At 48.5% G+C, this 26,056-nt stretch overlaps 1 protein-coding gene across 8 annotated transcripts in view; it reads right to left on the bottom strand.

The window, feature by feature from the left end:
• Positions 1-26,056, bottom strand: part of RYR1 (ryanodine receptor 1) — a 946,449-nt gene that overhangs the window by 466,702 nt on the left and 453,691 nt on the right. For all 8 annotated transcript variants that reach the window (XM_069644325.1, XM_069644324.1, XM_069644319.1 and 5 more), the window contains one exon: positions 2,566-2,681. In XM_069644325.1, coding sequence (XP_069500426.1) covers positions 2,566-2,681 — 116 coding nt within the window. The remainder of the gene's footprint in view (positions 1-2,565; positions 2,682-26,056) is intronic.

Below are 26,056 nucleotides of genomic sequence, written 5' to 3' on the forward strand. Positions count from 1 at the left end.
CTGTTGCAGACATAAAAAAACAGGCCTTGGTTCATGAACATTAGTTCAAAATAAAGCAGGTGGGATTTGTTGCTCAGGTGTAAAATAAAACGCAGGTTCTTCCAGAAAGAATTGAGGCAAAAGAGTGGAATAAGTGTCCTGTTAGGGCACTGAAGTCCCCAGGAGTCCTCAGGAGGCCCAATAAAGAACATACGTGCATCAGAATCCTCAAAACCTAACTCAATTCACATTCTGACTAGACGGCTTTGAACAGTACAGGTGTTTTCTTCCTATGCTTTTTGGGGGACTTTGGTAGCAACACAAGTACATGTATTTTTTCCGATGTTTGTCCAGTACCAAAATTAGCACTTAAGAAACAAAGATGCAGACGTAGAGTTACTGGGACCCTGAATAGAGGTAGGGCCAACCTTCTTCCGAGAACCACAGCCATAAGCAAAACTGTTTGGGGCTCAGACTGTAGCGCTGATCCATAGTACTGCAGGCACTTTCTCCTATGTTAATCAGTCTCCCAGGGTATAAGAGCTCCTTTGCTACCCAAGGTGCTTTCCACACTGAGGTGCTATTCATTTCCCAAGAAGTACTTGGAGATGACTGTTGGCCAGAGAAACTGCCTCCTGATCTATAAATACCACAAAACTTGCCTGTGATCTTGGCCCTGAAACCAACGCCGCAGCAGGCTCCTATAGAGGATGCACTGTTTAAAGTCGGTAGCAAAAAGCAAACAGCAGTGGGAGGCACATGCTAGAAGGGGACACAGTAGTGGCAGTAGTTATGAAACCCCCCAAAAGAGTGACACAGTAAAAACTCCGATTTGGAAAAAGCAGGAACTGAGTGTGGTGGTTGGTAACTCATAGGTAGAGGGGTAAGGCTTCTACAGAGAGGGATGCACCCATGCACTGGCAATGCTTTGTGTCAAAATGTGTTAAAGTGGCTTCCTCTCGTTAGTTAGCTTTTCCTGACCTGCTGACCAGATGTGAAGAAGGGAGAGCAGGACAATTTTAAAATATGGGGGGTTTTATTCAGTTTTTGTAATCACTACATGTTGTGTTTGAGGTACTTTTAGAGTGCTGTTAACAGGGTCAGGTTATAAGGTGGAAGTCAAATAATTTGATTATTCCATAGGATAACCGGAAGTTCAGCATGTACTTGATGGAGACAGGTGATGCTGTAAGTATGTCAATGGGAAACCAAAATTAACAAGAAAACCTTTGCATTTGCTGTGAATCGCAAGTGAAGCTGACCAGAGGGATGTACATATGCTGCTATTTTGGGAAAGTGCCCCCAGAAGTGGGTCAAGGGAAGGACCAGAGAAAATGAGTATTGTAGGCCACTGACAGTATAAAGGTTGGTGCTTAGGACGCTCCTGACCTGGGGGATAGAGGTGGTTGCAGGGATTGGGGTGAAGGACTGCGGAACACGGTTAGCAGAACGGTGACCAGGCCTGCAAGGCAAGGGTGGCTTTTTGGACCTCAACAACCCTGGGTTCTGAAGGGCTGAGATTAGGAATCTAGTTGATTTGTAGTGTGGAAGGAATACCTTGGAGAGGAAGTTCAGAGCCCTTTTGTGCAGCATTTTGTAAGCAATGCACAGTGTTTTGAATGTAACGTTTCCAAATTAGGGGCCAATGTAGAGCAATTTAATATTTGGGTGAAGTGATCAGAGCAACAAAGCCTGAAGGGAGCATGGGGAAGATGGTCCAGAGCTATGTGAAGTTTACAGACTGTCTTAGATGCAAGCCAGGCATTAATATTGTTAGAGCTATCCAGTCTTGACATGTCTAAGGGTAGAATAGGGTGATTAAGTAGGGCATTGGCAGAAGTGAGAGGAGTTCTCTAACTAGACACATGGCACAATGAAGAAAACACACCTTTGGTGACCATATTCATTTGGAGACTAATGGCCAGTCCTGCACTGAATACCATCCACAAGTGTTGCACATTCTCGGGGGATAAAAGAAAGGGACCAAGGTATACCGAAGAATTAAGCAAAGAGTAGGTGGATCCTGCCTGACCAAGGAGCAGGTGCTTAAATCTTTCATGAATTCAAGCAGGTAATTATGTTGTATCCATTGTTGTACTTGTACTAGGCAGGAACAAACAACAATTGGGTGGGGAGAATGGGGGAGAGAACAAAAGAAAGAGAAAGACAGGCATAACCAGAGAAAAAGTAAAGCAAGAGGAGAACATGGAAGAGCAGGAGAGGGGAAGAAGTGAGAAAGAAACTGTGTTAGAGATGGAAAGAGTAAAGAAAATCAAGGGTATTGTGGTAGTCAGAGAGAGTGTCTCCTTTGGAAGTGCAGAGGATTACTTTGTGTGGGAAAAAAGATGAAAAGGTGTATGGCATTACATTGCTTGGCCTCCGCCACACCTGGAGCCAGACATTGTGATCAGACCTTGTGACGTCAATGAAGGCCTTTTCCACCATACCCTTCATGGAGCCATAGGGATAACACACACAGATCTTAAAAATAATCCCAGAAGAAGTTCGATGGCTATATTGAGTCTCCCGACCTCCCTCAAAACTGAGACCACCCACATGCCCTCCTCATACACTGCATAGTCATACCGAGATGAGCGATGAATTCTTGGGCAATGTCCATCCACTTCAATAGCTTCTGCAGGAACCCAAAGGCAAAGCGTTTTTCGATAGATGATGTGTCCAGCTCCATGTCCTTCAATCCCCTGAAAAAAAGTAGAAAACCATATCTCTCAGTGCTTACCAAGAATAATGGGGCTGGAGTGAGAGGCCTCTGAGGCATGAGGGCTTCTCATAGAGAACAGAGCGGGGCTAGTGAATTCTTGCGAGAGTACTTAATGCAGCCATTGTGTGTTAAGGCAGTTAAGAGCCCACAGCAGAACAAACTAGGGTGAGGGGGCCCATGAAATCCCACAAAGGATAGCAAGAACAGATTCTCCACTAAAGGTGAAGCAGCAGTCGGGAAGAATCTCTGCAGATTGGAAGACCAATAAGGACCATAAGGGACAATAGCGGTGGGTTGCTAGTGCCCTGAGAGGTCATCGAGGACTGTGGGCTGCAGTGAGAGATGCCTGGGGGAAGCACGCTGGCAATCCTTACCAAAGCAAGCAGGGTTAGAATGAGTTAATTCTGAAGCCAGCGTGCTGAAAAGGGACACCAGAACAACAATACAAATTCCGTTGGGGCTTGACAACCCCCGTACAACAGTGGAGATGGAATGCTGTAACACAGGCCAGACTGCCCTGGGACCTGAGAAACATTCTAGTTGGAGAGTGCTCTCCACTCAAACCCCCACTCTTTCTTTTCACATGTCCTTTCCTAAAGGGTGCCATTGAATAGCACCTGTGACCTCGGCATAGAGGTAGAGAGAGATACTTTGAATGGCAATCCCTATGAGCCTAAGTCTGGATCAGTGGGGAAGCTCAAAGCCACTCCTGCAATGCAGATTTTAGGTCGCAGTTTGCACTTACTAGAACAGAACAACTATGCTTTTTGGCTCCAAACAAAGGCACTCTAGTGAGTGGACATTCTTGGAAGTAGTAGGGATATTTGACAGATTTGACAGAAGTCCCCTTCAATCCATGGACATACATGTACACTGAGCTTGGGCATGCAGCACATGTGCTGGCACACAGATGGAGGGCCAGATCCGTAGCCCCAAACTAAGCACTCAGCAGAACATCTGTCATTAAGGCAGTTTTTCTAGCAGCCTCTGTTGAGGGAACTCGAACCACTGACCTTAATGGGGGCTACAACACCGGGCAGGAAAGGAAAGGAAAACCTAGTAACATGGGGAGGGCATCAGGGCTTAACTCTCAGGTAGGGGTAGCAGATTGAAACAACGGTACTATTAGTCCACACACATTTCTCTAGAAAATACACTGATATACTGAAGAAAATGATAATTTATTAAGTCACACATAGAAATCTATCAGGTCCAATAAGTAACTAACGCATAATACACAGTAATAAAAAGCTACCCAGTATATTTTAAAAACCAAAACCAGTAATGGTCTCCAAGGACTCTTGTTACCCCACTGCCCAGAGGTGGGCCTACTACCACAGGTGGGCACCTAACATACATTGACAGGGGTGGAAAAAACCAGCCAACCACACAACCTAAGAAGCACATCAAGAGCCCCTTGGGCCTTCACAAATAAGTACAGTGTCCTAAAGACACAAACCCCTGCTGCTATATGTGGAAGGCCATAGACATGGTGGTCAGCACCTAACACATTTAGGTAGGGTTTTAACAGGACCCCAGCATTTTTAGTTACCAGAACAATTATCTAAATATCCTTAAGGCCTACACCAACACTCTACATTCATTTGGGGTTAGTGTTAAAAGTAACGCAAATGTACACATGATAACCAGTCCTGGCCATAGAGGGTAGGACACGTATCCAATCCATATCCAAAGGCTTCAAAGAATTAAGAAGAGATTTTAACAACAGTTACCATGGAGATACATTTCAGGGGGAAATATTTACAGTTTCACCAAAATTAGCTACAACGTTAAAATACATACCTAATAGAGAAATGCAGAGTGTGACTTTACAAATGCATTCGAAATCACAGGCAAGTACTACAATATAGTTCTTCAGAGCTCCCTCAACCCGTTGTGAGTACAGGGAAAATATCATGGGGCAGGTAAGTACCCCCAGAAAAATTAAGGAGAGTTGCAGACCAGGTTGCAAGTTCTACAGGAACCAATAGGATTACAGTCAATGGGTCAAATCCGCTTTAATTTAGGCAAGTCCAATCTACCGACAGATGTGGATTCTGCAGCAAACAACCCCAGGGAAGGCCAGAAGAGACTTCAAAGAAGCGATCCAGAGGTAGATGGATGAATCAGAAGCCCCAGAGGAAGAGCAGAGAAGGAGGACTTCCTACAAAAGTCTATGGGAAATGCAGTAGAGACTCGCCGCCAAAGAATCTCAACCCCACACTAGAGGAACCCCTGAGGGTGAGTATCTTTACACATGGCCCTCTCCAGGACCCAAAGGTATGTTCTCAGATCAGAAGATTTGGTGAAAAAGGCACCAGCATGGGGAAAGAAACTGCTGAGTACATGGCATCTTTTCCAGGTGCGCTTTACAGGATCCAGAGTTACCAACAACGCTTACAACCCAGAAAAGAAACAAGAGAGCATCCTACAGCATCGACCTTCAAGCGTGCAGCAAATAACTTGGCAAGGAATACTCAGGGAAGGCAAGGAAACTAGCAAAAATGGCTCCCGGCAATTCAGTAGACAAAAGGATGAAGGCAGCACAAGAGCAAATTATCCCGGAACGGGGATAATGGCTGGAGTCTTCCTCGTACATGTGAATCTGAAGATTATTATGTGGGCTGATGAAGACTCAGAACCTGTCTGGAATAGGGCTGCAACCCACAGCCAAGCGGAAGATCCTGATGGGAAATGGCAGGATGTGGGAGTAAACAGCCGTGTAAACAGTTCCAGCATGGTAGGCTCAACTCACAGATGTGCGGAGGAAGAAAGAGTCTTCAGGAAACCCTTGCTGGACAACCAGAGTCAAAAATGCCAAACCGGGAAAATGCCCAAGCCACTGTACCCAGCCAATATGGCCTTAAGTAAGGGCTTTAAATGGCAAAAATGGAGGGGATCAGCAGGAGAAACATCTTAAGCAGGTTAGCTGACCTGCTTCTTCCAAGCAGCAGAACAAAAAACCAAGAGAGAGAAGCAGGGGCCAGTCAGTCCTCTGGAAACAGGTACTAGCAATAGCCCAGATGACAAATCACACTGGTTGGTCAGTAGGGATGCCATTCTGCCTAGACCCCTGTCCTTGCTGTCCCTCCTTCATAACTGGTTGGGATAGCCTGCGCTGCAGGCTGGACCGGGAAAAGGGCTCTCCAAAAGAAGGTGCTGTCACTTTAAGGCTTTCAGAATGGGGCACATGAGCATTTCTCATGTGCCCAGGCCTGTCCCCCACGCTTATATCTCACTGGCCGACAGCTCCCAGTTCTGCTGTTTTTTCAACTGTGCAGGTTGTGGTACCACATATGTGCATACGGGGACTACTGGGAGGGCATTGTGAGGGAGTCAGAGCAAGGACTAGGAGTATTGGAATTATCATCAACCCTCCTGCACTGCCTCCAGGCCACCATCTGCACTAGGGTTCTGTATCTGTACCCATACAGTCCCCCTCCCATGTTTCTTCTGCACTTATCAGATATACCTTTCTGACTAATTTTCACCTGCCACTTGCTGGCTGCACTACCATGGTTTAAAGCCCTCATTTATTATTTATTCTATTTAATATTTATTTATGCTTTCTCTCCTCTGCTTCGCACTTCCCACTCCCCCCCCTCCTTGCACTTTTCCCCATTTTCCTTTCCCATGCACTTGTGCTTTCTTAAATGTCACTGGGCCAAGTAAGATTACTGTTTTTCTGTTTTTTTCTCCCTTGTCCCCCTCATTTTTGAATGGTCGCGCTCTGAAACACTTGTGTACGAGCGCGATATAAATAAAATATCATTTCATTTCATCATGAAGGTCGTTTTTCCTATTCCAGTGTCTGGCTCTCCCACCTTACGAGTTGGTCGGGGATCCAGACTGTGCAGATCTATGAAATTAAATGGGTGGAGGAGACAGCATAGGCGCACCGAATGTTCAAGCAAAAAGTTAGAAAAATACTTGCTGGCCAAAAGGAGCATCCCTTCCCGAGGAGGGGTCTAAAGAATAGTGCTACACAAAGGCATGAGGAGTAGCCCTAGTAGCAGGCCTATAGATGCTTTCTAAGGGAACATGTTTCTGGAAGTAGAGTGGGCACGTAATCTTTCCCGGAACCTAGAGACGAGTACACTTGTAAGCCATAAAGTGCTGTTTCCCTGAGATAGGCCCCTATACGTAATGAATAGGAAGTCCAATTTCCAGAAAGACCTAGTTCTTTCCAGATAGAACCTTAAGGTTCTTGTCACATTGAAATTGTGCAAAGTCTCCTTTGCTGGGTAAGCGTGAGGTCTAAGGTGGAAGACAGGCAAAACAATCTCCTGATTTAGATGAAAGTCATACGATTTTAGGGATCAAAGATGGCACAGTCCAGAGGATGACCATGTCTCTATGGAAGACGATATACGGCTCTTCAGAAGAAAGAGCCTAGAGTTTGAGGCCTTTGTATCCTTATATTGGGCATCATTACGAGGTTGGAGGTAGCCTTGCCGGTTTTACCAGCAAGGCTACCTCCAAACTCGCATCCGGGTCCGGCACCTGCGAATGGGCACCTACCGGGCTATTCCGGCCCAGCCGGACCCAGTAATTGCCCTTTCACTGGTGCCGGGCCCGGTACATCACCATTCCCATTTGAGCCCAATAGGGCCCAATGGGAATGGGGAGGGTGGTAGCACTGGTACCGTTAATAACAGTACCAGTGCTACCATCATGTTCTGCTCACGGGTGCCAGTGCTGCCACCAGGTCAGGCCTGGTGGCTGCAAGGGCACCCACGAGCAGAACTCCTAGTATGACGGTACGTTAGCAACGGTGCCGGTAGCGATACTTGTAATGAGTCCCATTGTGTTATAAAATGGCTTTTTGGTTGCTTTTCAAATGTGCCTAAGACAAGTTGGTGGCAGCTATGATAATTTTACAATTTTTGTGTTATTTTACTCATGCACTTTTGTATTTATCGCAAATGGCTACTAACGGTGGCTAGCATCCCAAGATGGCCGTGCCACAAAGTTTTTCGATTGTTCTTTTGCCTTCTCATGCCAGGAAATTCCATATAAGGAAATCCCTTTCCCGGCGAAAGCTGTGGCTTTCACGGGCTGAGGGGCGTAGTATGTGTGAGTCAGAGGAAGGGGCTGGGACTCTCTAGTCCCAATGCACAAACTCTGGTGCCAGAAAGTCTGTTGCAGGGCAAAGGTGATGACCGGTGTTTGTCCAAGATTGAACAACCTATGGCTGTTTGAATGGTGGGGATGCTTGCCATTGGTGGGCTTGCTCCCAGCCTGAATGTTGGATAAAAGGTTTTTCTTTCAACTGTTCATCAGATCATGGTTGGACCTAAGACGTCTACGAAAAAGAGCAGACGGCTGACAAAACCTGCAGTTGACCAGCATCAACTCCATTGTTGTCCTGGCAGGAACAGCCAGTCTTGGCCCCTGCTTGAGGATCTGTGCCTTCAGAAGTGTCCCTAGGCCAACTGGTGGACCAACCAGCTCTCTCCTGGGGTACCTCGCTTCAGCCGTCACCATTTCAAGTAGAGCCTTGGAACTTGACAGACCCTCTGCTTGTGTCACAAGTCGCCTGCTCCTGCATTTTCATTTGCCGCCTCACTCCAAGGGAAACTGTGCTGGGGCTGCTCCTGTGTTTGCTACCTGACCGTGGTGACCTTCTTTGGATCTTGTCTTCTTTGAGTCCCTGAGGTGCCACGTGGCCATCTTTCCCATGGAAGCCTTCACTTGTTTTCATTTGGGTCTTCAACTGGAAGCTATCTGGAACTGATTATTGTGCACAGCGACCGAGCAGAGGCGTTGCTAAGGGGGGGCTGAGAGGGCTATAGCCCCAGGTCTTTTGGTTGTAGCCACTGATAAAAGCTCAGGAGCTGCAACCAATAGGCTAGATAGCCCCAAGTCCCAACAGTCCTGACATTGGCCTAGCCCCAGATCTTTTCCAGACCTAGCAACAACCCTGCGACCGAGCGCAACTAAATCTCATCAAACAAAGTATCGCTTTTATCTAGAGGGCCCGCGGGTTGGAACAACAACAAGCCTGGAACAAAGTCTGGAACTCTAAACCAGGGGGTATGTCTACTTTGCTGTTGCTTTCTCCAACTGTCTCCCAATATGGTAATTAGGGTGCAAAGTCCTGACCCCAACCCATTCTGGCCTGACATTTGGTGGTGGAACCTTGGTTAAGGATCCTTCCATAGGCCTATCCTAGTGTGTTGGATTGACTTTACTTTCCTTTACTTTATTTTATTTATATAGCGCACAATGGACCCGAAGGCGTGATGGCGCATAGAAACATACAACAAGAAACATAACAACATAAAACAGAAAAAGAGGGGTGCAAAAGCACGGAGAAACAGCAAATCACTACTAGCAAAAGACATGATAGAATACATCCTTAAGCATATATTATGGGAGAAGGAAAGGTCATTTGATCATAAAGTAGGCAAGGCTTAATCGAGGCGGGGGGCCTAGAGTATCAATTTACAATTCAAGCTGCCCCTAGGGAGATATTTACATGATCTAAGATAGGTGGTAGAGTGCTAAACCCGCAGACCACTAGGACACAGTCACTAGATTGCTGCGAGCACCAGTCACTGAGGTCACTCGTGCGTACAATCTTCAGGTCTGATGTTCTAACTACTCCAAGTCCAGTTCTTTGATGTAACCAAGCGAGTACCTTATTTCGCAGTGAGTCTCTAGATTCTTTACCTTCGGCCTTCTCAACATTAGTTATCACAAAGTTCCTTTGGTCCAAAATAAAAGATTTAGTACTCATATTGTTAATGCTAGGCATTTGTGCCTGCCTGGTATGTAGGCTCCTAAAGGTCAGCTGTTTGGTGTTAGGGTTGAGTACTCATCTGTACTTTATTTGAACTTGTATCTAACTTTGGAACTCGTGCATGTGTCATAACTACTGGCAGTGCTATTCTATAAGAACTTACTAAAGAAGCATTTGCTTTGGAACTGGTGACATTTGGGCACCAGGCCCCAAACCATTTTAGGGTTGGACTTCATTAGAATTAGGGAGGCTGTTTGTGTTGATTTTAAAGAGTTCTGCCTATTTTCCACTTCATCTGATACTCCCTTGTATTGCACAGGTAATTGATTCCTATGCAATTGAATGTTTCATATTGGTGAATGTGTATAGATGTTTTATAAGGATCTGTGTGACAATATGTATCTGTGAGTTTTCTGTGTTTAGCGGCCTAATAAATAATTGTGTTTTTATAATTACTTTCTAACTGGAATTACTGATGTTGCTCTGTGTGGACTCGCTGTAACCCTATGCCACACTCAAATCCATCCTGAGACTAAGCCTTGACGGCTCTCCTACCTCACGTTGGTTGGGTTTTGGCTAAACTCTCAGCGACTTCCCTGTTCACGTCAATATGGTGTCCTCCCAAAATCCTCGCACCAGAGCTGATTCCAGCCTTTGATTATGCCTATCTGCAGGCCGATGGGGCCACTGAGAGAAGGAATTCCATCGCAGTGGCAGTGAGACACGAGATGGCGTCCACTTTTCGGTCCCTACACCACACCTCATCTTATCTATGTGCATGCGTAAAGGGACATAGTGGAAGGCCTACATGCAGCCAGAAGCCCCTTAAACACCACCTCTGGAAGGTCCCAGTCATACCATAGACTTTCAAGGCCTTCCGACTGGGCTAGGAGATCCGGCCTCAGAGGAAGCCGGTGAGGTGAGCAGATGGACAATTCCAGAAGGTCCGGATACCACAATCTCCTCAATCAATCAGGGTTGATTAATATCATGGTGCCCTTAACCTCTGCAACCTCCTCAGAACCCCGGGATGAAAGGTATCGTGGGTAACTCATAATGGAGATTGCAGACCCACTCCACCTGAAACACATCTCCCAATGCCCCCAACTGTGGGAATTTCCTTGAACGGAACTGCTTGCATTTCAAATTGGCCCTCATGGCTATCATAGTCACAGATGGGTTCCCCACTGGGTGAAGATCTCTGCAATGACCTCTGGGCATATCTCCCACTTGTGGCAGACCATACTCTGTCTGCTCAGAGCGACCGCCAACCCGTTACCCGCTCCTGCAACATGGGCTGTAGAAGCTTAGATTTTATTCTCCGGAATCTAGAACTATAGTTGCATAGCTTCCCTGCATAGGAGAAGAGACCGTACAACCCCTTGCTTATTGAGGTATTGCATTGCCACTGTGTTTCCCTCAAAATCAGGACATGCTTTCCCCTAAGGAATGACACGAAAGCTATCAGGGCTAGCCTGATTGCCTGCAACTCCGGCCTGTTGATATGCCAACAGTGTCCCACCGAGGAGCAAAGACTATTCACCTGCAGATCCCAGCAGCGAGCACCCCAGCTCTTCAGGGACGGATCTTTGACAACTTGTTCTTCAGGCCAAGGTGTCCTAAAGGGTTCTACACCATCATGCGCTCCCTGTTGGCCAACCATGAGAAGTTGCAGGTCTCTTTGACATACTGAGACCACTAGCCCTTCAAGAGCCATTGAAGGGATCGCATTCCCAGCATAGCCTCTGGCACCAGAAATATGCAGGAGGCCCTGGGACCTGGGGGGGAGGAGAGGCTGCCCTGCCCGGGTGTCCAGGACTGCTCCTATGACCTGGAGTTTCTGTGTTGGTAAGATATGTGACTTATGTGACTTCTGGAAGTTCAAGGAGAAGCCAAAACTGTGAAGCAGGGAGCAACATCCGCTATTTTACCTGTACCATGTAACTAAGTTCATTGCAAGTAACAGCGCCTCAATGCCCCTGGGCTGCTTGTGCGCTATATAAATGTAAATAAATAAATAAATAAATAAAGTGCCCTCGAGCTGCCCCGATAACTGCTCTGGAGACCTCCCTCAGATAAACCAATCATCCAGGTAATCCAACACATGGATGCAGGATCTTCTGAGGTTTGCTGTCACCACCGCCATCAGCTTGGTGAAAACCCTGGGAGCAGAGTTTAGGTCCAAAGGGAGCACTTTGAACTGATAATGTATGTCCCCAATGACGAACCTCTGGAACCACCTGTGCTTCCGATTGATTGGCACATAGAAATAGGCGTTCTGAAGGTCCAGTAACACCAGTCCTGGAACTGCAGCACATGGAGAATTTCCCTCACCTCACCATCCTGAACATGTCCATCCTCAGGACCTTGTTTAAGGTCCTGAGGTCCAGGATGGGATGGAGACCTCCCCATTTCCTGGGTATCAAGAAGTATCAGGAGTAACCGCCCAACCATTTTTCCTTGACTGGTACCTCCTCCACCGAACCCTGTAAAATCAGCACCCTCGGTTCATCCTGAAGCTCTGGCTCCAGTTGTGGAGAAGGGGGTGGTGGTCTGTCCAGCAGTCTTTTGAGGAAGGGGAGACAATATCCCTACCTGACCAGATGCAAGTTCCAGGCGTCAGAGGTTATATCCTTCCACCTGTCTCATTGCTCAAGGATGCTCCCTCCAACTGGATAAACATGTGGGGAGTAGTCAAAGCAGCTTAGCAGGCACCACCACCCCTGATGCTGCGGTTGAAGTCAACTGGCCCTTCGAAGTCCCTCTGCCCCTGCTGGGACGCGAGAAATGCCTCTTGCCCTGCTTGGCCTGTGGTAGTTGAGCCTTCCTCCCGAAAAGAGACAAAGGGTCAGTAACCTCGGTTCATCCTGAAGCTCTAGCTCCAGTTGTTGAGAAGGGGGTGGTGGTCTGACGAGCAGTCTTTTGAGGGAGCGGAGACAATATCCCTACCTGATCAGCTGCAAGGCCAAGGCATCAGAGGTTATATCCTTCCATTTGTCTCATTGCTCAAGGATGCTCCCTTCAACTGGAGAAACATGTGGGGAGAAATCAAAGCAGCTTAGCAGGCACCACCACCCCTGATGCGGTTGAAGTCGACTGGCCCTTAGAAGTCCATCTGCCCCTGCTGGGACGCGAGAAATGCCTCTTGCCCTGCTTGGCCTGTGGTTGAGCCTTCCTCCCGAAAGGGACAAAGGGCCTGTAACCTCTGCCTCTGGATCCAAATGAAAAAGACTGCTTGGTGAGTTGCTTCACCGCAAGGCCTAGCGACTTTGACTTTTTGAAATGCTCCAAGCATTCATCAGCCTTCGGCCAAAAGAGGTGCTCACCATCAAAGGCCAAGTCAAGCAATGTAGCTTGCACATTCATAGAGAACCCCCGAACGGCAGAGGTACACAGCCCTGAGGAGCACCATCGATGACCCCATAGAATGGCCAAAGCAGTCAGCGGCATCAAGACCAGCCTGGAGTGCTTGGTACGCCATCTCCTTTCCATCACTAACCATGTCCAGGAACACATCTCTCACCTGACCTATTGGGAGATGGTCCGCTGCCTCTGCTATCGTCCTTCAAAGTGCATGGGAGGACTTGTAAAAGCCGCAGGTGGCATTAATGGCCTTCAGTGCCATACTTCCTGATGCAAAGATTTTCTTAGCTAAAGCGTCCATCTTTTTGGACACCCTGTCTGTCAATAGGTTTGAGGTGGATGATGCAGGCCTTGAACTGATTGTAGCGCCCTGGATCACTTATCCCTCAGGTGTAAGGTGGGCTGACTGGAAGGGCAAGTACCCCCTTTATGGCTTATACTTTTTCATTTATCAGCTCAGTGTCGACTGCTGGCGTCAAACATGGTTGCTGCCATAATGATGCAATGGGATCTGAGATGGCTGGATTGAAGGGCAGAGCTCTCTCAGACTGAGAACCTTTGTTAAGGATGTCAGTCAGGTCATCAGATTGTAATGGTTTGGCTGAGGCACGGAGGCCCCGAGCCAGTACTCCGCTCTTGAACGTCTTGCTACACTGTGCATTGGGATGGGGGAAGGGAGCCGCATGTCAAGGTCAGGTCAAGTGTGAAGCCTGCTTGCTTCATGCAGCCCCTTTGCCAAGGTCAGGAGATCAGCCTGATCCATAAAGTAATCAGTCTCCTACCCCTTCCATAAGATCATTCCGAAGGGGACCTGGTCTCATTCATCATCGAAAATGGTGTTCATGGACTCAAAGAATCCTGACCTAGATTGCCGTAGGAAACGCTGGTCCATTGGCGATTGAGCTGCCCTGGTGGGGCTCTCAACGTCAACGCCTCAAAGGTCATCGACGTCAGGGTCAGCTTCGAGAGCATAGGACCTGACGCTCTCACCTTGGCGCAGGACCCTCTGGGTGCAACAGGTGCCTATGCTGCCTGCGGCATGAAGGTCGAAACTGCACCAGTCATGACCTTCTCAAACAACTGCAGCATCAGAGTTTTAAACGCCTTCCACTCCTCTCTCGGGGCCTCCTTACTCGGGTATGACGTACCCCATTCATCCGACGAACTGGAGTCATGTCTGCGTCTACGCTTTCTCTTTTTCTTGTGGGGTGATGGGTGACGGTGGGAATTGTTTTTTTGTAATGCTTGTCCTCCTTCTCAGAAATAGGGCATTCAGTGTCGGGACCCTAGGACTTGGTGACCAATTGAGCCGGAGACTTCGAAGGGTACCTCCTGTATGCCAACTTACCTGAGCATTCTCTAAGCGCCTTTGGATTCATTTGTTGGCAGGATCCGCATTGCTCAATGTCGTGATCCACAACGAGACACCATACACAAATGTTGTGTGGGTCCGTAATGGACATTTTTCAGCTGCAGTCTTTGCACCGCTTAAAACCTGACAGCGTAGGCCCCGACATGCTGGCATTGAATACAATTCTTTTCAGTCGCGAAAAGCACAGAAAAACGGAACTGAGGTATGGGGGCGCTCTACACCTCCTGATGACATTTTCCAAGCAGCTAAGCAGCTAATGATGGCTGGAATATCTATCAAGATGAGGAATCTGCAGGAGAATGCAATCCACTGAAGTTCTAGAGGCTGTTGCAGTAGGAGTCCAAGTAGAAGTGGTATTTGTCTAGGCTGTTGCATTCATGGGTCTATGTATCTCATGGCAATTGAAGTTGATGGATATGCCTTGCACCATGGTACCTCTACTGAAGGCCATTTCACACTGGTCATAAACTGTTGATTAGACTACAATCTCCCTGCATTTGGTACAGCCTGGGCTGTTGGTAAAGACTCTGTGGCTCTTTCAGAAGGTGAAGAATCTACTGAAGTAGGGGGCCCTCTCGGCTGAGTTAGCGCATCTGACTGACTCCTCTCCTTTTGACCGCCATTTTGTTTAGTAAGTGAGAGGAATCGGGAATGCAGGGAATGCTGTGTCCAGCATAGAACCCAGAATAGGAGGTCTTGTTCGACCCTCAGGCAGATGCCTAGTTCTCTTGTGGACCTCAGAGATCCCTCTGGGAGGCTTTTAGCCCTAAGCCGAGGAACTGATCGACTGTATGTGTAAAGGCGTCCCCAAAGGCAAAGGCTTGGTGCAAGAAATGGAAGGTTCCTCGGACCACCGTCCATTAGCAGAGCTTACAGGCCCCTCAGTACCTGACCTGGTAGGGATGCGAGAACCCTAAGTGTGATCGCTGGTAGCCCTTGGTGCTTCAGGCCTACTACTGGTGCTAAAGTCTTTCCGACTTCTGCCAACCAGGGCGTTCCCTGGAAAATAGTCCACCTGCAGGGGTACCTTAGAAAACAGAGGTGTACTTACCTTTTCTGTCCTTTCCTTCCTGTGTGCAAACTTCTTGAAATGATCTGGAGGCCACTTGGAGAATATCTCCTTCTAAGGGTCTTATGTGTTTTTAACGATCTCAGTGTTAGTGCAGCACAGGTCGCACAAGAATCCCACTGGGGTTTGCCCCTCAAACACTCTAAACAGAGTGTGAGTATACGAGACAGGGAACGGACTCTCACACAATGCACATCTTTAAAAACCTGACAAGCCTGACATGTGCCGGAGGTAACGGGGCACTAAAGGCTAGGGCGATGTGAACGAAAAAAGTGCAAAAATATACACATTTACCATTTTACAGCAGCCAAAAATACACTGACACAGTGCTAGGCATCTGTTTCTGTTGACGCGGAAAAAGGGACGCAGGTGTGGCACTGAGGGACAGGGTTAGCATGCGCCCGAATTAAAATCTTAAAGGGAGGGTGCATATTTTGCGGGGTAAAAGGCTCTGGTCCGATCCCCACACAGGGATGCCCATACAGAATAGAGGAAAGGGGATGGGATGTAGGAGTATGCTGTATGGAGTGTCTAAGGGTGCAGAATTAGACGCAGGACATAAAGATCGAAAGGTTGCGTGCTTGTTGGCATAAACCTTTATTTAACAGAAAAGAAGGAAGAATCCTACCTGTTCCTATAACTAAGAGGGGCTTCCCTGCTTCAACTAAGAATGATGTCAGAACATCCATCAAAAGTAAATAGTCCAATATCCTATGTCCCAAACCTATTTCTGTCACTTATATTTCAAAAGAAAAGAAAAACTATACAACAGGTGTTGCCCTAACTCCAGAAGGGTGGCTCCTTTCTTCTATATGGTTTTAGCCAGTTTGTAAATGATGGAATATTCTCCTTCCCAAGGCTGTCACTAGACCTTTCTATACAGTGCCACACAGATGGGGGGGAGGTCTCCCTTCCCCAGGCCTTCCCAGGCAACTCTTTACAGTTCCATCAAGATGGGAAAAATGTCTCTCTTCCCCAAGCCTCTTCCACGTTCTCTTTCAAAAGTCGCAATGATATCTGGATTTTTACCAGAGGGTATATCTTTCCTCCTCTGGCCTTCCCTTGACTTTTGCCAAAGGATATTTCTCTCTTCCCCTGGTCTTCTCTTGACTATGACGAAGAATGTTTCCCTTTTCTGTTGTTCGTCTTCTGACCTTTTCCAAAGTATATCCCCCCCCCCAATTTGGTCTTCTCTTCTGGTTATGTGGGTCCCAGACGCTTTCTCAGGTTTAAAATATCTCTTTCTCAGGCCTTGTTTACTATCCTGCCAGGCATTGTCTTGCATATACAATTCTTCAAACCTCTTAACCTTTGGGTCCCAGATCCCGTTTTCAGGTTTATAATGTCTCTTACTCAGGCCCGGATCCTGCCAGGCATTATCTTGTATGTATAACTCTCCAAACCTCTCAACATTCGGGTCCCAGACCCTTATCTCTCTTCTAGTTTCTTTGGGCGGCTCTCTCACCCAGTATGATTATTTCTATGTCTGGTCCCACTGGGATGAGGAAGCTGGTTCTGCAGTTCTTCCTGACAACAGCCTCTAAGGTTTCCCAGTGCCTTCCCGGTCCTCCTCCACGTACCTTTTAGCTTGGTTTGAGAGGGTCCCGGTGCTCAGTAATTCCGGCAAGCTTCTCGGGCTTCCCCTGGTCTCTCACGCTCTGGTCTCGGCGGCTCTGTCACGCTCGTTTCTCCCAGCATGCCAGGTCTCGCCTGGATCACTCAGATGGCTTCCTTCCGGCCACCAAACGTCAGGTTTCCCTGCCTTCAGGTGAGTGAGCCTTATCTCCGCTAGGCCTTCTCGGATGCCGACTTCCTTCTCCCAGTGTCCGGGTCTGCAGCATGTTCTCTCAGCTTGGCTTCGCTCCCCAGCTTGATGCTCCTCTGGGGAGAGTCCTTTATCGGTTTTGATGGTAAGCCATCTTTCGAATCTCGGATAACTAATATGTTTGTCTTGGTTCCGTGTAGTTCTCTTCATTACCCTGCTCTTCTTCGTGTCAGTATTTCGGGAACCATCTGCTATAACTCTTTCCTCACTCTTCCTTGTCTCAGTATTGACGCTCTGATAGACAGGGCTGGGTTACTATGCATGAAGTAACTGACAGAAGAAAGAGGAGATATAGAGGGTGGGGGTGCTTGGGCCCTATCTGTGTTGTTGGGTGAGCAACGCATTGCAGCATTGGTGGTTAACATACCACGTCCCCCCCCCCAAGCTCGCCCACTGCAGAGGAAAATAGCGAGAGAAGGAGGCCAAACAGCCAATGGAGGCTTAGAACCATGGATCCCCATAGTGATACGTAGAATTTGTGAAAGACCCTTACTAACAAAAAACATTTTTTAATTTTTTAAAGAGAGGGTGAGTGAAATAAACAGCTTGATAGATAGAAAGCAACCAACTCTAGGATCATCACTAAGGGCCTCATTACACGGTATGCGGTAACCATGGTGCTATTAGCGCCATGGTTGCCGCCGGTATTTTACTGTGTCCGCCTTGGTGGATGGCGGAATTACCAGCCTACTCCAAGGTGAGCGGGCCGGTAATTCCCCATTCACCAAGGCACTTCCCCATTCCCATTTTTGCCCCCATAGGGCTCAATGGGAATGGGGAAGGAGGTAATTACGGTACCGCAAATTGTGGTACCGTAATTAGCACCAAGGTCCCTTTGCGGGCCCGTTCTTAACGGCTGGTAAAACCAGCCATTGAGGTCTGGTCCGGCAAAGGGACCTCGTAGTAAGGCGGTAAGGGTTTACTGGTACCGGTGCCCTTACCGGTACCGGTAAACCCTTACCACATACCGTGTAATGAGGCCCTAAGTCTCCACTCTCGAGAGAAAAGGCATACACCTGCTGCTAACGTTTTCCGAGCAGGGATGGATAGGAGAGGTGATGAGGAATCTGCGGGAGAAGACTCCACAGAAAGAACATTACAGCAGGTAATTTCTCCTTCAATGGATTGCTTTTCTCCTGCAGATTCCTCATCAGATATACTCCAAAGCAGTGGAACAATGGAGGCAGGCAGAAAGCTCACAGCAAAAGATTTTGTAGCACTGCCCTAGCAAAGCAGGTGTCAGCCCCACAGGTGACGTCTAGTCTATAGTACCTCTTGAAAGTGTGGAGTGAGGACCAGGTTGCTGCCTGGCGGATGTCACAAATTGGAACTACCCTTTGCAGGGCTGTAGATGCGGAGACCCCACTGGTGGAGTGGGCTCTGATGCCAAGAGACGGCTCCTTGTCTGCTGATTGGTAGGATTCTGCGATATGTAATATGATCTATCGCGAGAGAGTCTGCTTGATGACAGCCAGACCTTTCTGGACAAGGAGTAGACTACAAACAACTGGTCTGTTTTCCTATATTCTGCTGTCCTTGCCACATAGAAATTTAAGGCCCTATTTGGGTTCAACCAGTGGAAGCGCTCCTCCTACTTGGAGGGGTGCAGAGGAGGGTAGACCACAGGCAGGTCTATCACCTGAGAAAGATGGAACTCTGTCACCACCTTTGGGAGGCACCCCGGTCTCAACTCAAGCTAAATCTTTTCGTGAAAAAAATATAAAAATCAGAGTTTACAGCAAAGGGCTTGCAACTCGCTGTAACGCCTGGCGGAAGTAATGGCAACCAAAAAGGCTGTTTTCAGCAAAGGCAGCCGCAAAGAACAAGAGTGCAAGGGCTCAAAAGGAGCCGTCATAAGGAAGGTGAGAACCAGGTTCAAATCCCAATCAGGGACAACAAAAGGGACAGGCAGAAACGTATTCACAAAGCCCTTTAGGAATTGGCCCAAAAACCAGAATCATGGAAAAAGAACTTTGATCCGCAGACCTCTTGAACACAGACAAAACGGCCAAGTATCCTTTGACTGTGGTGACCTGAAGGCCTGCAGAGGCCACTGACAGAAAGAACTCCATCACTGTAGTGATGGGGCTAGAGATAGGGTCAATCTTGTGTTCCCTGCACATTGCCTCAAATCCTCTCCACCTGCATGCGTACAGAGATCTTGCAGATGGTCTGCGTGCAGCCAGCAACACCTCAAGCACCTCCTCAGAGAAGGCCCGGTCATCATATCTCATCCTCTCAAGAGCCACGCATGTAGGTTGAGGCATTACAGGTTCGGGTGGAGCACCCGATCTTCCAACTTGGCTAGGAGATCCGGGCGGTGAGTCAACCAGAGGTGCGCAGATGGTCAGATCCAGAAGGTCTGAGTACCATGTCCTCCTCGCCCAGTCAGGGGCAATCAAGATCACGGTTGCTCGAAACCTCCTCAATCTCCTGAGAACCCAAGGAATTATGGGAATCGGAGGGAAGGCGTAGTGGAGAGAGAAGGTCCAATGCACCAGAAACGCATCCCCTACCGCACAGTTTGCTGGGAATTCCCTCGAGCAAAACTGTCGGCACTTCCTGTTGGACTCCATGGCAAACAGATCAACTGTTGGGGTACCCCAGAGAGAGAAGACCTTCTCTAAGACTTCAGGCACACTTCCCACTCATGTGAGACGGTGCTCGGCCTGCTCAGAGCATCCGCCAAGCTGCTCTCTGTCCCCGCCAGATGAACTGCTGAGAACAAGATCTGGTTCTCTAACAGCAAGAACCAAAGCTGCTTCCCCTCTCTGCAGAGCAGATGGGAGCGCACGCCACCCTGCTTGTTTAGGTAGTGCATGGCCACTGTATTGTCTGTCAGGGTGAGGACATGCTTTTCCTTCAGAGACAGAGCAAACGCTTTCAGGACTGGCCTGATAGCCCGCAACTCCAGTCTGTGTATGTATCAACTGGCTTCCATCGCCCCAACCGTTCAAGGACGCACCCCTGACTACTCAGGCCTGAGGCCACTGGGGCCAGAAAGGTTCCCTTGCCAGCAAGTTGCTGCCGTTGGCCCAGCAAGACAGATCATTGACCACACACCTGTACACCCTGAGGATGTCCTCCAGGGTTTCGAGGTACTGGGACCACTGACCACGTAGGTACTATTGTAATGATCTAATTCACAGCCTGGACACAGAAAAATACAGGAGGCCATGAGACCTAAGAGGCAGAGGAAGGAAGTCGCTGGTAAGGTGGGTTGGTTCTGAAACATATGCACAATCTGCACAGCTCTCTCCTTGGGAAGAAAATCCTTCCCTGCCTGAGTGTCTAGGACTGCCCCAATGAAATTGAGCCTCTGAACTGGTGTTGTATGGGACCTCTGCGAGTTCAGGGAGAAGCCCAACCTGTGGAGTAGTGAACAGGTTCCCCAAGATAGGACAAGACCTGCTCCGCCGACCTCCCTTGGATCAACGAGTTATCCAAGTACGGGAATACATGGACCCAGATCTCCTGAGTTGACCAGCGACTGCCACAATGAGCTTGTTGAAGACCCTTGAGCCGAGGGGGCCCTCAAGTCAATGCCCGATCTTGAGCTCCTGTCCAGCGAGGGGTTCCAAGCTAAATTCAAGTCTCTGCCCAAGATAATTTTCCCTGATGAGAATTTCTCCAGATCATCCAGCATGTGAAGCAAGAACGATTCCTGTCTTGTATTCGGCGCATAGATCGACGCTAAAGTCACTGGCGTCCCTTTAAGTGTAAGATTTAAGAAGACGTATCTGTCCTCTTTGTCCGCAGTGTAGTTATGGATCTGCACCCCAAGAGAGTCTTTCGCAGCAATTAGAACTCCTGCTTTCTTGCTCTGCGCATTGGATTGATAGATGTGCCTTGCCCCTTTGATGTGCTTCTCACCCTTCCTTATGTGAGTCTCTTGATAAGGCAATATGTCCGCCTTATGCCGCCAGGCTTGGCGCTCTAGTTTAGCCCGTTTCATGGGGGAGTTCATCCCCCTCACATTCTGAGAGAGGATTGTCACTGAGCTCATTGGTGTCTTATATATTGGTCAATCTTCACAGAGTGTATTGTGCCTCTTCTATTCTCTCCTTTGCTGTGCCGCTCCTTCGGTAGTATGCCATCCTGACATTCCTTTTCCCCAAAAATTCCCACCTCCCCATCCCCAAATCCCTTGAGGGCTGTACCGGGTTGCTCACTGCCCCGAAGCGAAATGCCCGGCACTCCCGGTCCATGTGTTCCCTCAACAACTCTGCATGGGGAGTCCTAAACACCACTATTGATTCCAAGCGAACCATGCTATCCCCCCTACCCGGCCTGCCAATGACCGGTAGGTCGAGAGCATAGAATGTATCTGGTAACAGTGGCATGTTTCTCCCAAGCGTTCTCAACTCTGGGGGGATCCCAATCACTCCGTACTTCAGTTACGTTTCTTCTCCCTGCTTTTCCTGGGAACCGTTGACCAACCATCTTGCGCGCTTGAGCCACGGGTCCACCTCTGCGGTCTTGGATGCCCCACCTCTCCAGAGTCAATTCCTAAAATCTTTTCCCCTTCCTCACAGGTTGTAATCCTGCGTTGCGACCCCTCCCAGGTGAAGAGGAGACCAAAGGGAAACGGTCCATCTGTATTTCACTTGTATTGATTGTAGGTGACGGACCACCGGACCCATCTTCCAGTGCTTGAGAAGGGTTGACTGGGCTAGATCCTGGTACAATCACACTTCCTGGCCATTCACTCGCACCTGGGGAGCCAGCCTGGCTTTCTGGAGAATCTGCTCCTTTTGGACATAAGAGGATAGTGCTACTATGACATCCCTGGGTCTGGCCCCTGGTTCGGACGTTCTTTTAAGACCCACTTTGTGAAGGCGATCAATCCCTACTTCTGGGTCTGTATCTTCTGCCAAGACCCATACAAATAGTTGTGTCTCTGCGGACCGTAGGTCGGAATCTGCTATGGTCTCAGATAGATTTTTAATTCTTATGTTCGATCTTCTCGACCTGTTTTCCAGGTCCTCACATTGTTGTTCCAAATACATGGTGGCCTGGGCCACCCTGTCAAGAGTTTCATCAGACTTCGTAGAGTACTCCTCAACCTGCTGCAGCTTCCTCTCTACTATGTCAGCTCTTTCTTCCAGCTTCGCCACATCATGTTTAATTTCTTGGAAGGCCAGCTTCATTTCACCCCTGAAAATTGTAAACTGTTCCTGCATAGAGTAGATGATTTGTGATTGAATTTCCTTGAAGTAAATCTGCATATCATCCTTATTCATTATACCTCCCTCCATGGCAGGCTGAGGGGAGTTACGATGAAGCGGGGGGAATTTGTCTGAGTTTGGGGTGGAGTCTTTCTGTGGCCCCCACAGCTGCTTTAGATTCCTGCCCTGCTTTTTTGTGGAGGGCCGGTGTCTTTGCCCTCGATTTCGACATCAATGCAGTCCACAGTAGGAAAAAGGGGTTAAGCTGCGAGAGGAGGGCCCAGCCGCGGGCCAGTGGGGAGGGGATCCCCCCTATGAGCAAGGTAACTTCCCAATACAGCGAACCAGCCGGGAAACACTGGGGAAAACGGTCTGTATTTCAACTTGGGGGATCCACCACCTGTGGCGGTAATCACAAAGTCAGTCAACTGTAGCACAGGCTGCCACAAGGAGGAGGGAGCTCTTTGGATGGCCGATGTGGTGCCAAAATGAAGAAGATGCACAGAGTCTCCTACCTTGCACTAAATTCCTGTAGGCAGTGTTCCCAGGGCAGCTTCTCGCCCGGTAGCCTGGGATCACCTCTCACAGAAGCTGGGGCCAGGGAAGCGGGATCGAGGAAGAGTGGGGCCGGATTCACCCCGCCAGAGTAGATCCTCCCCACCGCTCACAGCTCCACCGAGTGCACCGCTCCAGCCTAGACCGGGGGTGTCCCCAGCACCCGTCACGCTTTGTGACCTCCCCTCCGCGTCGCCCCCAGGACACGCACACCCAGCAGGGGCCTTCAAGGGTGCACGCCACCAGGAGTGGACCAACGCGATGCGATCCGGCCGCAGGGCCCGGCGTCCGCAGCCCCGGCACAGCGGTAGAGAGAGAGGAGAGTCCGGGTGATCCTGCAGGCAGCGCCGGATTGGGGGGGCCCCAAAAGATCTTGTAGGCAGTCCAGGAGAGGGGGGGCCCAATGGTGCGTTAAGGTGCCCACTTAGTCTCCCACTTAGTCTCACCCCCAGCGCGATCCTCAGCGACGAGAGCGCCGCAGGAGGAGGAGGCGCGCCATCCCCCGAGCGGCCGCGTCCAGCTGCGGCAGTCCTCTACGGCTTGCGACACAGCCCGGGCGGACCACAGCGCGGGCCAGGCTTCTCCTCCGTGTCGGGGGCTATCCCCCTCCCAAGCCGCTCTGTCGATTCCAGGCCAGGGGTCCAACCCCACGAGAGCTCAGCTCGGGGCCCAGCCGCCCACCGTCTCTGTTACACGTCTCTCCCTCCGGGGCCCGGAGGACCTTTGCCGTTGCAGAGCAGGACCTCAGGAGGGGTGAGTTTTACTGTCCCCCTCCCATTACACAAATACCACTGCGCCTTGGTAGTTTCGAGCTTAGAATCGCCCCGACACCCTGCATATATGGGCGTCTGGAAAGCGGCCCGGGGGAGAGAGACAGTCAGGCACGTCCTCCTGCTCCGGCCGCCATCTTGGAATCCTTTTCTGCAGTTTTTTAGCATGTCTTCATATATATATCAGGATAGAAACAAATTAAATTGAGGTCTTGCTTAGATGACGACAGTGCATTAGTGATAATTCTGAAAGCTTTACTTGTAAAGGCGCACACTAGGCCTGAGTGAGACCCCGAGTTATCACTGAAAATGCTGGGGTCCTTGGACCCTACACAGAAAGAAAATGAATGCCCCCTTATGCGTCTCACCCCTGGGATTTGTTGTAAGCTATGATAAACACTTTCAGGAGGAGAGGGTAATTGTTGCTCCATCTTAAATATTCTCTAACTCAGCAGGTTTCACAGTCACATGTACCACCTGTCTGCATCTCATTTTCTTACTAGGATGAACTAGTTGTGAACATAAATTAAAGAGGGTCCTTTATGCATCCTCATTGAGAGACAATACTACTTCTTGTCTTTCACTTCACTATAAAAACACATCCCCACATACGCATTGATTATATAACTCTAGAAGACTCGGCTCATTTACATTTTAAGAAGCTGCCTTCAGCATTATTGCATAATTTATTGTGCTACTGTAGAGGTGGAGCCAAGTACCTCCACTCAAAGCTCTGCACCCATGCTGCCTATATGTTGGGAGCCAAAGTGTGCAAACGTGCAGTGCCTGTAAGAATGCCTATACCGCAAAGAATCATGGAAGTAAGGTACCCATTGAGGAAACCATATATGCACTCACGACAATATGGTGGAACATTTGAATGAAATCCCGGAGGAAGTGTGAAAATAAGCAAGAAAGAAGACTGATGACGTCAAGTAAAGCAGAACTGACGCATCAAGAACAGACAAAAGGCCGAAGAATGTAAACATTCTATGAGATCTGAAGACGAAGTGATAAAGATGAGCAACATTTCGGGCTTGAGATGAAGATGCTCATGCTACAGAAACCATGAAGAAAATGAAAAGTAATTTTTATAATTGTACAGATGCAGTAAACGCAAATAGGGAAAGGTATTTTTAAGGCTGGCTACGTAGTGAATAGATTGCGGCGATGCGGCAACGTATATGCATAGGAATGTATAGACTATGGATGTTCCACAACGCACTTTAGCAGAGTCTGGACCCCATGAATAGAAAAGCTTTTTTCAGTGTGGCGCAGTTGGAAAACGACTTAATAACGGAGGTGAATTCAAGAAAGTCTTGGCTGGCCCAGCACCAGGAAGTCAAGGCCACTGTGAGCTTGAATGTTCATGCAGTAGTTAGAGCACGTGTGAAAAGAACAAACTCCTGTCTGAGTTGAGGAGCAAGGACATTGAAGACGTCAGAGGTTCATCATTTAATAGTATTTTACATACAGAAAAGCTCTGAAACATGGTCTCCATTCACATGGTCGGATGAAAATAGATACTGAGTTGAGCTGTATTAAAACCAAGAGACAAAGTATGTCTATACTCCCTTTTATTCTCAGGCACAGAGAACATTCCCAAGGCCAATGTTCAAAAGCTAATTGACTCGCATGCGGCAAGAGTGATGATAGATGGCAGGCTAATTAGGTGGGAAGCTATGGTCATGACCAGCGCACCAGCACCTGAGTGCCAGCCTGCGTGCTGCTAGCGTGTGTGGAATATTACCGAGGGATACAAGGGTGGCAACCGATTTTAGAGGGCCACGTAATAGAGAGCCCTATAGTTTATGTAGCCAATGGGATGTTGTGTATTTGATGACCTTCATAATGACTTGCACTACAAGAGGGCTTACTTGCCCCACCTGATGTTAGAGACCCAATCACTTTCCCTGACAAGTATGTAACCTATACCTAGATGTTCCCTTTAAGCCAATCACTTTCCCAAGTAGGTGTTTGTAGTTTGCCACGTAGATTGATGTCAATGATGACGAGGTTTTGCTATATAAACTGTCTTTTTTAAGAAACTTGCTGAGTGAGAACATCGAGCGGATGTTCGTTATGCTACTGTTTTAGATAATTGAAAATAAAACAGACGCACTTTGCCAACTTCCTGAGTCAGTCTGATTATTGATGTTTGAGTATATTCTGCATCCCCATCCATCTCAAAGTATTGCTACCCAGTCTTAAAGGGCATAGTGTTGGGTACACGGGTTCACTATCTTTGCTACATACCGTGTGCATGAAGGGGTATTTGGCTGCTGTGCCAGAGGGGAGGAGCAGCTCCAACTGGAAGAGTGAGGACCCCTAGAACTTCTGTTGCTAGTGGACTGGGTGGAAAAGGGCAGCGAGGTATTCTCTTTCATCCAAGATATAATTCAACTGCAGAACAACTTCTTAGCCTAGCGTTCTTGTTGTACTAAACGTACCTCTTGCTCTTTAATGCAGAACACTGCCTGACAATGTA

Source organism: Ambystoma mexicanum, chromosome 2p (assembly GCF_040938575.1).
Source record: "Ambystoma mexicanum isolate Mex_15411 chromosome 2p, UKY_AmexF1_1, whole genome shotgun sequence".
Taxonomy (NCBI): domain Eukaryota; kingdom Metazoa; phylum Chordata; class Amphibia; order Caudata; family Ambystomatidae; genus Ambystoma; species Ambystoma mexicanum.